This window comes from Salvelinus alpinus, chromosome 28 (assembly GCF_045679555.1).
Source record: "Salvelinus alpinus chromosome 28, SLU_Salpinus.1, whole genome shotgun sequence".
Lineage (NCBI taxonomy): Eukaryota > Metazoa > Chordata > Actinopteri > Salmoniformes > Salmonidae > Salvelinus > Salvelinus alpinus.
In genome coordinates, this window is record NC_092113.1 from 45257277 (window position 1) to 45272875 (window position 15599).

At 43.9% G+C, this 15599-nt stretch overlaps 1 protein-coding gene across 1 annotated transcript in view; it reads right to left on the reverse strand.

Annotated features, from left to right (window-relative positions):
- Positions 1–15599, reverse strand: part of LOC139557925 (filamin-A-like) — a 238834-nt gene that overhangs the window by 70164 nt on the left and 153071 nt on the right. The window contains exons 22-24 of the mRNA XM_071373278.1: positions 7016–7189; positions 4669–4831; positions 2313–2473 (exon numbers count right to left, since the gene is read on the reverse strand). Of these exons, the coding sequence (XP_071229379.1) occupies positions 2313–2473; positions 4669–4831; positions 7016–7189 (498 nt within the window). The remainder of the gene's footprint in view (positions 1–2312; positions 2474–4668; positions 4832–7015; positions 7190–15599) is intronic.

Genomic DNA, 15599 nt, shown 5'->3' on the forward strand with positions numbered 1-15599 from the left:
AGATGGGGGGGTTAATAAACTGGAAAGAGATTTGGGGGTTAATTAACTGGAAAGAGATGGGGGGGTTAATAAACTGGAAAGAGATTGGGGGGTTAATAAACTGGAAAGAGATTGGGGGGTTAATTAACTGGAAAGAGATTGGGGGGTTAATAAACTGGAAAGAGATTGGGGGGTTAATTAACTGGAGAGAGATTGGGGGGTTAATTAACTGGAAAGAGATGGGGGGGTTAATAAACTGGAAGAGAGGGGGGATGATGGGGGGTTAATAAACTGGAAAGAGATCGGGGGGTTAATAAACTGGAAAGAGATCGGGGAGTTAATAAACTGGAAAGAGATTGGGGGTTAATAAACTGGAGAGAGATTGGGGGGTTAATAAACTGGAAAGAGATAGGGGGGTTAATAAACTGGAAAGAGATTGGGGGGTTAATAAACTGGAAAGAGATTGGGGGGGTTAATAAACTGGAAAGAAATTGGGGGGTTAATAAACTGGAAAGAAATTGAGGGGTTAATAAACTGGAGAGAGATTGGGGGGTTAATAAACTGGAGAGAGATCGGGGGGTTAATAAACTGGAAAGAGATTGGGGGGTAATAAACTGGAGAGAGATCGGGGGTTAATAAACTGGAAAGAGATTGGGGGTTAATTAACTGGAGAGAGATTGGGGGGTTAATAAACTGGAAAGAGATTGGGGGTTTAATTTACTGGAAAGAGATTGGGGGGTTAAAAAACTGGAAAGAGATTGGGGGGGTTAATAAACTGGAAAGAGATAGGGGGGTTAATAAACTGGAGAGAGATCGGGGGGTTAATAAACTGGAAAGAGATAGGGGGGTTAATAAACTGGAGAGAGATCGGGGGTTAATAAACTGGAGAGAGATTGGGGGTTTAATAAACTGGAAAGAGATTGGGGGTTAATAAACTGGAGAGAGATCGGGGGTTAATAAACTGGAGAGAGATTGGGGGTTTAATAAACTGGAAAGAGATTGGGGGTTAATAAACTGGAAAGAGATTGGGGGGTTAATTAACTGGAAAGAGATCGGGGGGTTAATAAACTGGAAAGAGATTGGAGGTTTAATAAAGAGGTCCCGTGTGGCTCAGTTGGTAGAGCATGGCGCTTGCAATGCCAGGGTTGTGGGTTCATTCCCCACGGGGGGACCAGGATGAACATGTATGAACTTTCCAATTTGTAAGTCGCTCTGGATAAGAGCGTCTGCTAAATGACTTAAATGTAAATGTTAATAAACTGGAGAGAGATTGGGGGGGTTAATAAACTGGAAAGAGATTGGGGGGTTAATAAACTGGAAAGAGATTGGGGGATTTAATAAACTGGAAAGAGATTGGGGGGTTAATAAACTGGAAAGAGATCGGGGGGTTAATAAACTGGAGAGAGATTGGGGGGTTAATAAACTGGAGAGAGATTGGGGGGGGTAATAAACTGGAAAGAGATTGGGGGGGTTAATAAACTGGAAAGAGCTTGGGGTTTAATAAACTGGAAAGAGATTGGGGGGTTAATTAACTGGAAAGAGATGGGGGGGTTAATAAACTGGAAAGAGATTGGGGGGTTAATAAACTGGAAAGAGATTGGGGGGTTAATAAACTGGAAAGAGATGGGGGGGTTAATAAACTGGAAAGAGATTGGGGGTTTAATTTACTGGAAAGAGATTGGGGGGTTAATAAACTGGAGAGAGATTGGGGGGTTAATAAACTGGAAAGAGATTGGGGGTTTAATTTACTGGAAAGAGATTGGGGGGTTAATAAACTGGAGAGAGATTGGGGGGTTAATAAACTGGAGAGAGATTGGGGGGTTAATAAACTGGAGAGAGATTGGGGGGTTAATAAACTGTGGGCGTTGTGTATAATGTAGTAGTCCTTATTATCCCATGTTGGGAACTTCACTAGCTTTCTTTACAGATTGGGAACTTCACTAGCTATCTTTACAGATTGGGAACTTCACTAGCTTTCTTTACAGATTGGGAACTTCACTAGCTATCTTTACATGTTGGGAACTTCACTAGCTATCTTTACAGATTGAGAACTTCACTAGCTATCTTTACAGATTGGGAACTTCACTAGCTATCTTTACATGTTGGGAACTTCACTAGCTATCTTTACATGTTGGGAACTTCACTAGCTATCTTTACATGTTGGGAACTTCACTAGCTAATTTTACAGATTGGGAATTTCACTAGCTATCTTTACAGATTGGAAACTTCACTAGTTACCTCCACAATTTAGAGGCAGCGCCACAATTTAGAGGCACAATACACATGTACCAGTGCGTGTATCTGTGAGTGTGTGTATGTGTGTGTCTCCGTACCAACAATAGGCTGTCCTCCGTAGGTGATGTTGAGGTTATACGTTCCAGCCTCGTAGGGAATGTACTCTACACTGCAGCTGCCATCTTTGTTGTCGGTGCAGGACATCTTAGCCTCCGACGGGCCGTCTACTCCCAGACCCAGACCCCCCGTACCCGCACCACTACGGTGAGAGAGACAGAGCGAGAGATAGAGGGAAAGAGAGAGAGACATTCTAAAATCCATGTACACAAACAACAAGTGTGGAGTTAAAAGTGGCAAAAAACACACATTTCTTTCCACAAGCCGTGGGGTGAGACAGGGCCGTGGGGTGAGACAGGGCCGTGGGGTGAGACAGGGATGCAGCTTGAGCCCCACCCTCTTCAACATATATATCAACGAATTGGCGAGGGCACTAGAACAGTCTGCAGCACCCGTTCTCACCCTACTAGAATCTGAAGTCAAATGTCTACTGTTTGCTGATGATCTGGTTCTTCTGTCACCAACCAAGGAGGGCCTACAGCAGCACCTAGATATTCTGCACAGATTCTGTCAGACCTGGGCCCTGACAGTAAAATCTCAGTAAGACAAAAATAAGGGTGTTCCAAAAAAAGAGATGAACCTGGAGAAGAGTCCCCTAAGCAAGCTGGTCCTGGGGCTCTGTTCACAAACACAAACACACCCCACAGAGCCCCAGGACAGCAACACAATTAGATCCAACCAAATCATGAAGAAACAAAAAGATAATTACTTGACACATTGGAAAGAAGTAACAAAAAACTGAGCAAACTAGAATGCTATTTGTCCCTAAACAGAGAGTACACAGTGGCAGAATACCTGACCACTGTGACTGACCCAAACTTAACGAAAGCTTTGATGATGTACAGACTCAGTGAGCATAGCCTTGCTATTGAGAGAGGCCGCCGTAGGCAGACCTGGCTCTCAAGAGAAGACAAATGTATGACCATATTATAGACACATATTTCCCTCAGATTGCACAGACACACAAAGAATTAAAAAACAAATCAATCTTGATAAACTCCCATATCTACTGGGTGAAATACCACAGTGTGCCATCACAGCAGCAAGATGTGTGACCTGTTGCCACAAGAAAAGGGCAACCAGTAAAGAACAAACACCATTGTAAATACAACCCATATTTATGTTTACTTATTTTCCCTTTTGTACTTTAACTATTTGCACATAGTTACAAAACCGTATATAGACATAATATGAAATTTGAAATGTCTTTATTCATTTGGAACTTTTGTGAGTGTAATGTTTATTGTACATTTGTATAGATTATTTAACTTTTCTTTATTATCTATTTCACTTGCTTTGGCAACGTTAACATACGTTTCCCATGTCAATAAAGCCCTTTGAATTGAATTGAGAGAGAGAGGAGGGGGGAACACAGAGACAGACAGAGAGGGGGTGGTCACAGGATAGACAGTCTCCTGAAGCTGTGTGTCTGTGTGTGAGAGAGAGAGAGAGAGAGAGAGAGAGAGAGAGAGAGAGAGGAGGGGGGAAGACAGGCTAGACAGTCTCCTGAAGCTGTGTGTCTGTGTGTTAGAGAGAGAGAGAGAGAGAGGGGGGGGGGAACACAGGCTAGACAGTCTCCTGAAGCTGTGTGTCTGTGTGTTAGAGAGAGAGAGAGAGAGAGAGAGAGAGAGAGAGAGAGAGAGAGAGAGAGGGGGGGGGGGGGCACAGGCTAGACAGTCTCCTGAAGCTGTGTGTCTGTGTGTTAGAGAGAGAGGGGGGGGGGGGGGGACACAGGCTAGACAGTCTCCTGAAGCTGTGTGTCTGTGTGTTAGAGAGAGAGAGAGAGAGAGAGGGGAGGGGGGAACACAGGCTAGACAGTCTCCTGAAGCTGTGTGTCTGTGTGTTAGAGAGAGAGAGAGGAGGGGGAACAAAGGCTAGACAGTCTCCTGAAGCTGTGTGTCTGTGTGTTAGAGAGAGAGAGAGAGAGAGAGAGAGAGAGAGAGAGAGAGAGAGAGAGAGAGAGAGAGAGAGAGAGAGGGGAGGGGGGAACACAGGCTAGACAGTCTCCTGAAGCTGTGTGTCTGTGTGTTAGAGAGAGAGAGAGAGAGAGAGAGAGAGAGAGAGAGAGAGAGAGAGAGAGAGAGAGAGAGGGGGGGGGGGGGACACAGGCTAGACAGTCTCCTGAAGCTGTGTGTCTGTGTGTTAGGGAGAGAGAGAGAGAGAGAGAGAGAGAGAGAGAGAGAGAGAGAGAGAGAGAGAGAGAGAGAGAGAGAGAGGGGGGGGGGGGACACAGGCTAAACAGTCTCCTGAAGCTGTGTGAGAGGAGGAGGGTGGGTGTTAGTCCCTCTGGATAACAGCGTCTGCTAAATGACTCAAATGTGTGCATGTGTGTCATACCGGGTCTCCACTGTGAATTTATTGGCTTTGTTGGTGATGCCTCTGTCCAGGCCGGGTCCATGCACACGCACACGCCCCGCGTCACACCCCTCTGTCACGCCAACATGGAATGGACTGTTGGGTACTGGTGTCTCATCGTACACCACATCTACAATGTGGGGACCTGGACAGAACACAGAGTTATCATATAGAGTTATCATATAGATCACCTCTACACTGGGGGACCTGGACAGAACAGAGTTATCATATAGATCACCTCTACACTGGGGGACCTGGACAGAACAGAGTTATCATATAGATCACCTCTACACTGGGGGACCTGGACAGAACACAGAGTTATCATATAGAGTTATCATATAGATCACCTCTACACTGGGGGACCTGGACAGAACAGAGTTATCATATAGATCACCTCTACACTGGGGGACCTGGACAGAACAGAGTTATCATATAGATCACCTCTACACTGGGGGACCTGGACAGAACAGAGTTATCATATAGATCACCTCTACACTGGGGGACCTGGACAGAACAGAGTTATCATATAGATCACCTCTACACTGGGGGACCTGGACAGTGCATTCGGAAATTATTGAGACCAATTGACTTTTTCCACATTTTGTTTCATTCTTATTCTAAAATTGATTAAATTGTTTCCCCCTCATCAACGTACACACAATACCCCATAATGACATCACAATACCCCATAATGACATCACAGTACCCCATAATGACATCACAGTACCCCATAATGATGTCACAATACTCCATAATGACATCACAATACCCTATAATGATATCACAATACCCCATAATGACATCACAGTACCCCATAATGACGTCACAGTACCCCATAATGACGTCACAATACTCCATAATGACATCACAATACCCCATAATGACATCACAGTACCCCATAATGACATCACAGTACCCCATAATGACGTCACAATACTCCATAATGACATCACAATACCCTATAATGACATCACAATACTCCATAATGACAAACTTAGCAAATGTACTTTTTAAAATGTTTACATCACATTTCCATAAGTATTCAGACCCTTTACTCAGTACTCTGTTGAAGCACCTTTGGCAGTGATTACAGCCTGGAATCTTCTGGGGTATGATGCTAGAGGCTTGGCACACCTTTATTTGGGGAGTTTCTCCCATTTCTTCTCTACTAGGTAGTGTACTAGGTAGTGGACAAGGTAGTGTACAAGGTAGTGTACAAGGTAGTGGACAATATAGTGCACTAGGTAGTGTACAAGGTAGTGGGCCAGGTAGTGGGCTAGGTAGTGTGCTAGGTAGTGTACTAGGTAGTGGACTAGGTAATGTACTAGGTACTGGACTAGGTGATGTACTAGGTAGTGGACTAGGTGATGTACTAGGTAGTGGACTAGGTAGTGGACTAGATAGTGGACTAGGTAGTGAACTAACTCACCCTCTTGGTAGGGAGTGTACTAGGTAGTGGACTAGGTAGTGGACTAGGTAGTGAACTAGGTAGTGGACTAACTCACCCTCTTGGTAGAGAGTGTACTAGGTAGTGGACTAGGTGATGTACTAGGTAGTGCACTAGGTAGTGGACTAGGTAGTGGACTAACTCACCCTCTTGGTAAGGAGTGTACTAGGTAGTGTACTAGATAGTGGACTAGGTAGTGGACTAGGTAGTGGACTAACTCACCCTCTTGGTAGGGAGTGTACTAGGTAGTGTACTAGATAGTGGACTAGGTAGTGGACTAGGTAGTGGACTAACTCACCCTCTTGGTAGGGAGTGTACTAGGTAGTGGACTAGATAGTGTACTAGGTAGTGTACTAGGTAGTGGACTAGGTAGTGGACTAACTCACCCTCTTGGTAGGGAGTGTACTAGGTAGTGGACTAGATAGTGTACTAGGTAGTGTACTAGGTAGTAGACTAGGTAGTGGACTAACTCACCCTCTTGGTAGGGAGTGTACTAGGTAGTGGACTAGGTAGTGGACTAGGTAGTGGACTAACTCACCCTCTTGGTAGGGAGTGTACTAGGTAGTGTACTAGATAGTGGACTAGGTAGTGGACTAACTCACCCTCTTGGTAGGGAGTGTACTAGGTAGTGGACTAGATAGTGGACTAGGTAGTGGACTAACTCACCCTCTTGGTAGGGAGTGTACTAGGTAGTGGACTAGATAGTGGACTAGATAGTGGACTAGGTAGTGAACTAACTCACCCTCTTGGTAGGGAGTGTACTAGGTAGTGGACTAGATAGTGGACTAGATAGTGGACTAGGTAGTGGACTAACTCACCCTCTTGGTAGGGAGTGTACTAGGTAGTGGACTAGATAGTGGACTAGGTAGTGGACTAACTCACCCTCTTGGTAGGGAGTGTACTCTACGCTGTACGTTCCATCACAGTGGTCGGTGATGACAGCGTCGGTAACGGCTCCAGATGGGTTCTGGATGACTGTCTTGATGTGCTTCCCTCCCATCTGGGTCAGGGGCCGCGCGTCTACCGTGAAGTCTGTGGTTGCCTCACGGAACACGCCTAGAACACACAGCACATGCTTAGAATATGCATAGAATACAGAACACATACTTAGAACATGCCTATAGCCCAGAACACACCTAGAGCCCAGAACACACCTAGAGCCCAGATCACACCTAGAGCCCAGAACACACCTAGGGCCCAGAACACACCTAGAGCCCAGATCACACCTAGAGCACAGAACACACCTAGAGCCCAGATCACACCTAGAGCCCAGATCACACCTAGAGCACAGAACACACCTAGAGCCCAGATCACACCTAGAGCACAGAACACACCTAGAGCCCAGATCACACCTAGGGCCCAGATCACACCTAGGGCCCAGAACACACCTAGAGCCCAGATCACACCTAGGGCCCAGAACACACCTAGAGCCCAGATCACACCTAGAGCACAGAACACACCTAGGGCCCAGAACACACCTAGAGCCCAGATCACACCTAGAGCACAGAACACACCTAGGGCCCAGAACACACCTAGAGCCCAGAACACACCTAGAGCCCAGAACACACCTAGAGCACAGAACACACCTAGAGCCCAGATCACACCTAGAGCACAGAACACACCTAGAGCCCAGAACACACCTAGGGCCCAGAACACACCTAGGGCCCAGAACACACCTAGAGCCCAGATCACACCTAGGGCCCAGAACACACCTAGGGCCCAGAACACACCTAGAGCCCAGAACACACCTAGGGCCCAGAACACACCTAGGGCCCAGAACACACCTAGGGCCCAGAACACACCTAGAGCCCAGATCACACCTAGGGCCCAGAACACACCTAGGGCCCAGAACACACCTAGAGCCCAGATCACACCTAGGGCCCAGAACACACCTAGGGCCCAGAACACACCTAGAGCCCAGAACACACCTAGGGCCCAGAACACACCTAGGGCCCAGAACACACCTAGAGCCCAGATCACACCTAGGGCCCAGAACACACCTAGGGCCCAGAACACACCTAGAGCCCAGAACACACCTAGGGCCCAGAACACACCTAGGGCCCAGAACACACTAAGAAAAACAAATATATGCCATTTAATTGGGGTGTAACGGTTCACCAAACCCACAGTTCAGTACGAATTGCGATTTTGGAGTCACAGTCCATTCTGTTTTTGTACTTTGGTATTTAAGAAAATCCAAAGTATTGGTATATGATCATGATCATATAAAACCATCAGGAATAACAACCCTTTGAATTTACCCCAATGAAAACACACGCTTGCTCATCAACAACAACACTAGGGTAAAGTGCAATTTGCGTGTGAAATCAATATATAAACATGGCTCCGACATTGTATAGGCCTGTGCTATAAAGTTTTCTTACAAAGACCAAAATCTGTACACTTGTGTGACTCTTATAAAGGGGGCGTGTCTGTAGCACGATACTTCTATTTCCCCCTTCTGGGGTATTTTATTTTTATTTGACCTTTATTTAAAGTCAGATAAAGAACAAATTCTTATTTTCAATGACAGCCTAGGAACAGTGGGTTAACTGCCTTGTTCAGGGGCAGAACGACAGATTTGTACCTTGTCAGCTCGGGGATTTGAACTTGCAAATTACTAGTCCAACACTCTAACCACTAGGCTACGCTGCCGCCCTTATTATAATGTGATGGGCTGTCACTGTTAAATACAGTTGAAGTCGGAAGTTTACATAGATGAGATTTAATGACTCCAACCTAAGTGTTTCAACCACTCCACACATTTCTTGTTAACAAACTATAGTTTTGACAAGTCGGTTAGGACATCTAGAGCCCAGTACACACCTAGAGCCCTGAACACACCTAGGGCCCAGAACACACCTTGGGCCCAGTACACACCTAGAGCCCTGAACACTACTTTGTGCATGACACAAGTCATTTTTCCAACAATTGTTTACAGACAGATTATTTCACTTATCATTCACTGTATCACAATTCCAGTGGGTCAGAAGTTTACATACAGTAAGTTGACTGTGCCTTTAAGCAGCTTGGAAAATTCCAGAAAATTATGTCATGGCTTTAGAAGCTTCTGATAGGCTAATTGACATCATTTGAGTCAATTGGAGGTGTACCTGTGGATGTATTTCAAGGCCTACCTTCAAACTCAGTGCCTCTTTGCTTGACATCATGGGAAATCAAAAGAAATCAGCCAAGATCTCAGAAAACAAATTGTAGACCTCCACAAGTCTGGTTCATCCATGGGAGCAATTTCCAAACGCCTGAAGGTACCACGTTCATCTGTACAAACAATAATACGCAAGTATAAACACCATGGGACCACGCAGCCATCATACCGCTCAGGAAGGAGACGCGTTCTGTCTCCTAGAGATGAACGTACTTTGGTGTGAAAAGTGCAAATCAATCCCAGAACAACAGCTAAGGACTTTGTGAAGAGGCTGGAGGAAAGAGGTACAAAAGTATCTATATCCACAGTAAAACGAGTCCTATATCGACATAACCTGAAAGGACACTCAGCAAGGAAGAAGCCACTGCTCCAAAACCGCCATAAAAAATCCAGACTACAGTTTGCAACTGCACATGGGGACAAAGATCGTACTTTTTGGAGAAATGTCCTCTGGTCTGATGAAACAAAAATATAACTGTTTGGCCATAATGACCATCGTTATGTTTGGAGGAAAAAGGGGGAGGCTTGCAAGCTGAAGAACACCATCCCAACCGTGAAGCACGGGGGTGGCAGCATCATGTTGTAGGGGTGCTTTGCTACAGGAGGGACTGGTGCACTTCACAAAATAGATGGCATCATGAGGCATGAAAATTATGTGGATATATTGAAGCAACATCTCAATACATCAGTCAGGAAGTTAAAGCTTGGTCGCAAATGGGTCTTCCAAATGAACAATGACCTCAAGCATACTTCCAAAGTTGTGGCAAAATGGCTTAAGGACAACAAAGTCAAGTTATTGGAGTGGCCATCACAAACCCTGACCTCCATACCATAGAAAATGTGTGGGCAGAACTGAAAAAGGACTAAAAACCTGACTCAGTTACAACAGCTCTGTCAGGAGGAATTGGCCAAAATTCACCCAACTTATTGTGGGAATCTTGTGGAAGAGGAACCCGAAACGTTTGACCCAAGTTAAACCTCTTAGCGCTAGGGGTCAGATTATTATTATTTTTTTAAATAACGTGCCCAACGTAAACGTACATTTTCTCTGGCCCAGATCGTAGAATATGCATATAATTTACAGAAAGTTTCCAAAACTGTCAAAATATTGTCTGTGAGTATAACAAAACGTATTCTGCAGACGAAAACCTGAGAAAATATAACCCGGAAGTGATTAAACATTTTTTTTAACTGTGTTTCCTAGACCGTCTTTCCTCCATTTAAAGGGGTATCAACCAGATTCCTTTTCCAATGGCTTCCTCAGGCTGTGACCAGGCTTTAGACATAGTTTCAGGCTTTTATTTTTAAAAATGAACGAGATTTTTCAAAACTAGTCAAGTGTCCTCCGAATAGTTACTGCGCGCGCGAGAGGAGCTCCCCATTTTCCTTTTGTCTCTTAATGAATAGGTTACGGTCCAGTTGAAATATTATCGATTCTGTTTGTTAAAAACAACCTGAGGATTGATTATAAAAAACATTTGACATGTTTCTACGAACATTACAGATACTTTTTGGAATTTGTCGAACGGAACACGGCTTTGTTTTCTGAACATAATGCACAACCCAAATGGCGTTTTTTTGTGATAAAAGTAATATTTATCGAACAAAAATAACATTTGTTGTGTAACTGGGAGTCTCGTGAGTGGAAACACCCGAAGATTATCAAAGGTAAGCGATTAATCTCATTGCTTTTCTGACTTTCGTTGACCAAGCTAACCAAGCTAATATAAGGCTAGCTGTTGTAGCATTGAAAGCTACACTCACAAAAGCTTGGATTTCTTTCGCTGTAAAGTATATTTTCAAAATCTGACACGATAGGTGGATTAACAACAAGCTAAGCTGTGTTCTGGTATATTTCACTTGTGATTGCATGATTATAAATATTTTTTGTAATATTTTTGCATTTGGCGCCCTGCAATTCTTGCGGTTGTTTAGGAAAGTGATCCCGTAAAAGCGATCTGTAGCACAGAGAAGTTAAACAATTTCAAGGCAATGCTACCAAATACTAATTGAGTGTATGTAAACTTCTGACTGACTGGGAATGTGATTAAAGAAATAAAAGCTGAAATAAATCATTCTCTCTACTATTATTCTGACATTTCACATTCTTAAAATAAAGTGGTGATCCTAACTGACCTAAGACAGGTCATTTTTACTAAGATTAAATGTCAGGAATTGTGAAAAACTGAGTTTAAATGTATTTGGCTTAGGTGTATGTAAACTTCCGAATTCAACTGTATCTCTTTGTAGCCTGGAGGTTCATCCATCGCATTTGCCAATTTATTGACAACTTCAGCTTTCGCTTGCTTATATAGTGCAGGTACAGTTTAATGAAATGGGTGAAGTTCGTAATGTGACTCGAGTTCTTTCACGATGTACTAAAAACCCTTATTCAACCACTATAAACATACCTATCACTGTTGTAATTTCTCTGACCAGGTCAGAATCAGCTGAGAAGCTTGAATGCAGAGGTTGCAAGTTGTGTTGTTGTGTTATTGTATTTCGGTCTTGATCCGATGGTAGGAATACTGGGGTAATGTTGGCGTAAACGTGTCAACATGTTTAAGGTGTTGGCAGCTCCATAGGCTATTCTCATTGAGCGTGGAGACATCCTCTTTCTGTTCATTGCCGTTGTATTCTACTGGGAAGCGGAAAATGTTCCCAAACTGGAGATTTAGACGATGATCCACCCCACCACTCACCATGACATCACAATACTCCATAACAAACTCGCCATTGTACAGAACTAGTTCCCGGCTGCACTTCACAAAAGGATAGATTGAAAAGGTAGGAATGGCCGTGTGGTGCCAGGACACTCCCTCAACGGGATCAAGACAAAGGAGATGTTGGTGGACTACAGGAAAAGGAGGACCAAGCACGTCCCCATTCTCATCGACGGGGCTGTGGTGGAGCAGGTTGAGAGCTTCAAGTTCCTTGGTGTTCACATCACCAACAAACTAACATGGTCCAAGCACACCAAGACAGTCGTGAAGAGGGCACGACAAAACGTATTCCCCCTCAGGAGACTGAAAAGATTTGGCATGGGTCCTCAGATCCTCAAAAGGTTCTACAGCTGCACCATCGAGTATATCCTGACTGGTTGCATCACTGCCTGGTATGGCAACTGCTCAGCCTCCGACCTCAAGACACTACAGAGGGTAATGCTTACAGCCCAGTACATCACTGGGGCCAAGCTTCCTGCCATCCAGGACATCTATACCATGTGGTGTCAGAGGAAGGCCCTAAAAATTGCCAAGGACTCCAGCCACCCAAGTCGTAGACTGTTCTCTGCTACCGCACGGCAAGCGGTACTGGAGCATCAAGTCTAGGTCCAAGAGGCTTCTAAACAGCTTCTAACCACAACCCATTTATGAACATTTGAACATCTTGGCCATGTTCTGTTATAATCTCCACCCGGCACAGCCAGAAGAGGACTGGCCACCCCTCATAGCCTGGTTCCTCTCTAGGTTTCTTCCTAGGTTTTGGCCTTTCTAGGGAGTTTTTCCTAGTCACCGTGCTTCTACACCTGCATTGCTTGCTGTTTGGGGTTTTAGGCTGGGTTTCTGTACAGCACTTCGAGATATTAGCTGATGTACGAAGGGCTTTATAAAATAAACTTGATTGATTGAACCCATAAGACTCCTGAACATCTAATCAAATTGCTACCCAGACTATTTGCATTGCCCCCCTCTTTTACACTGCTGCTACTCTTTGTTTATTATCTATGCATATTCACTTTAATAACTCTATCTACATGTACATATTACCTCAGTTACCTCGACTAACCGGTGCCCCCGCACATTGACTCAGTACCCCCCTGTATATAGCATCGCTATTGCTATTTTACTGCTGCTCTTTATTTACTTGTTACATTTATTTCTTATTCTTATATATATATATTTTTTTTAACTGCATTGTTCGTTAGGGCTTGTAAGTAAGCATTTCACTGTCAGGTCTACTACACCTGTTGTATTCAGCACTTCACTGTGAGGTCTACACCTGTTGTATTCAGCATTTCACTGTGAGGTCTACTACACCTGTTGTATTCAGCATTTCACTGTAAGGTCTACTACACCTGTTGTATTCAGCATTTCACTGTACGGTCTACTACACCTGTTGTATTCAGCATTTCACTGTAAGGTCTACTACACCTGTTGTATACAGCATTTCACTGTGAGGTCTACTACACCTGTTGTATTCAGCATTTCACTGTGAGGTCTACTACACATGTTGTATTCAGCATTTCACTGTGAGGTCTACTACACCTGTTGTATTCAGCATTTCACTGTGAGGTCTACTACACCTGTTGTATTCAGCATTTCACTGTGAGGTCTACTACACCTGTTGTATTCAGCACTTTACTGTGAGGTCTACACCTGTTGTATTCAGCATTTCACTGTGAGGTCTACTACACCTGTTGTATTCAGCATTTCACTGTAAGGTCTACCTACACCTGTTGTATTCAGCATTTCACTGTAAGGTCTACCTACACCTGTTGTATTCAGCATTTCACTGTAAGGTCTACCTACACCTGTTGTATTCAGCATTTCACTGTAAGGTCTACCTACACCTGTTGTATTCAGCATTTCACTGTAAGGTCTACCTACACCTGTTGTATTCAGCATTTCACTGTAAGGTCTACCTACACCTGTTGTATTCAGCATTTCACTGTGAGGTCTACTACACCTGTTGTATTCAGCATTTCACTGTAAGGTCTACTACACCTGTTGTATTCAGCATTTCACTGTACGGTCTACTACACCTGTTGTATTCAGCATTTCACTGTAAGGTCTACTACACCTGTTGTATACAGCATTTCACTGTGAGGTCTACTACACCTGTTGTATTCAGCATTTCACTGTAATTTCTACTACACCTGTTGTATTCAGCATTTCACTGTGAGGTCTACTACACCTGTTGTATTCAGCATTTCACTGTGAGGTCTACTACACCTGTTGTATTCAGCACTTCACTGTGAGGTCTACTACACCTGTTGTATTCAGCATTTAACTGTGAGGTCTACTACACCTGTTGTATTCAGCATTTCACTGTAAGGTCTACTACACCTGTTGTATTCAGCATTTCACTGTGAGGTCTACTACACCTGTTGTATTCAGCACTTCACTGTGAGGTCTACACCTGTTGTATTCAGCATTTAACTGTGAGGTCTACTACACCTGTTGTATTCAGCATTTCACTGTAAGGTCTACTACACCTGTTGTATTCAGCATTTCACTGTGAGGTCTACTACACATGTTGTATACAGCATTTCACTGTAAGGTCTACTACACCTGTTGTATTCAGCATTTCACTGTGAGGTCTACACCTGTTGTATTCAGCATTTCACTGTAAGGTCTACTACACCTGTTGTATTCAGCATTTCACTGTGAGGTCTACACCTGTTGTATTCAGCATTTCACTGTGAGGTCTACACCTGTTGTATTCAGCATTTCACTGTGAGGTCTACTACACCTGTTGTATTCAGCATTTCACTGTGAGGTCTACTACACCTGTTGTATTCAGCATTTCACTGTGAGGTCTACTACACCTGTTGTATTCAGCATTTCACTGTAAGGTCTACTACACCTGTTGTATTCAGCATTTCACTGTAAGGTCTACTACACCTGTTGTATTCAGCATTTCACTGTAAGGTCTACTACACCTGTTGTATTCAGCATTTCACTGTGAGGTCTACTACACCTGTTGTATTCAGCATTTCACTGTGAGGTCTACTACACCTGTTGTATTCGGCATTTCACTGTGAGGTCTACTACACATGTTGTATTCAGCATTTCACTGTGAGGTCTACTACACCTGTTGTATTCAGCATTTCACTGTAAGGTCTACTACACCTGTTGTATTCAGCATTTCACTGTGAGGTCTACTACACCTGTTGTATTCAGCATTTCACTGTGAGGTCTACTACACATGTTGTATTCAGCATTTCACTGTAAGGTCTACACCTGTTGTATTCAGCATTTCACTGTAAGGTCTACACCTGTTGTATTCAGCATTTCACTGTGAGGTCTACTACACCTGTTGTATTCAGCATTTCACTGTGAGGTCTACTACACCTGTTGTATTCAGCATTTCACTGTAAGGTCTACTACACCTGTTGTATTCAGCATTTCACTGTAAGGTCTACTACACCTGTTGTATTCAGTATTTCACTGTGAGGTCTACTACACCTGTTGTATTCAGCATTTCACTGTAAGGTCTACTACACCTGTTGTATTCAGCATTTCACTGTAAGGTCTACTACACCTGTTGTATTCAGCATTTCACTGTAAGGTCTACTAC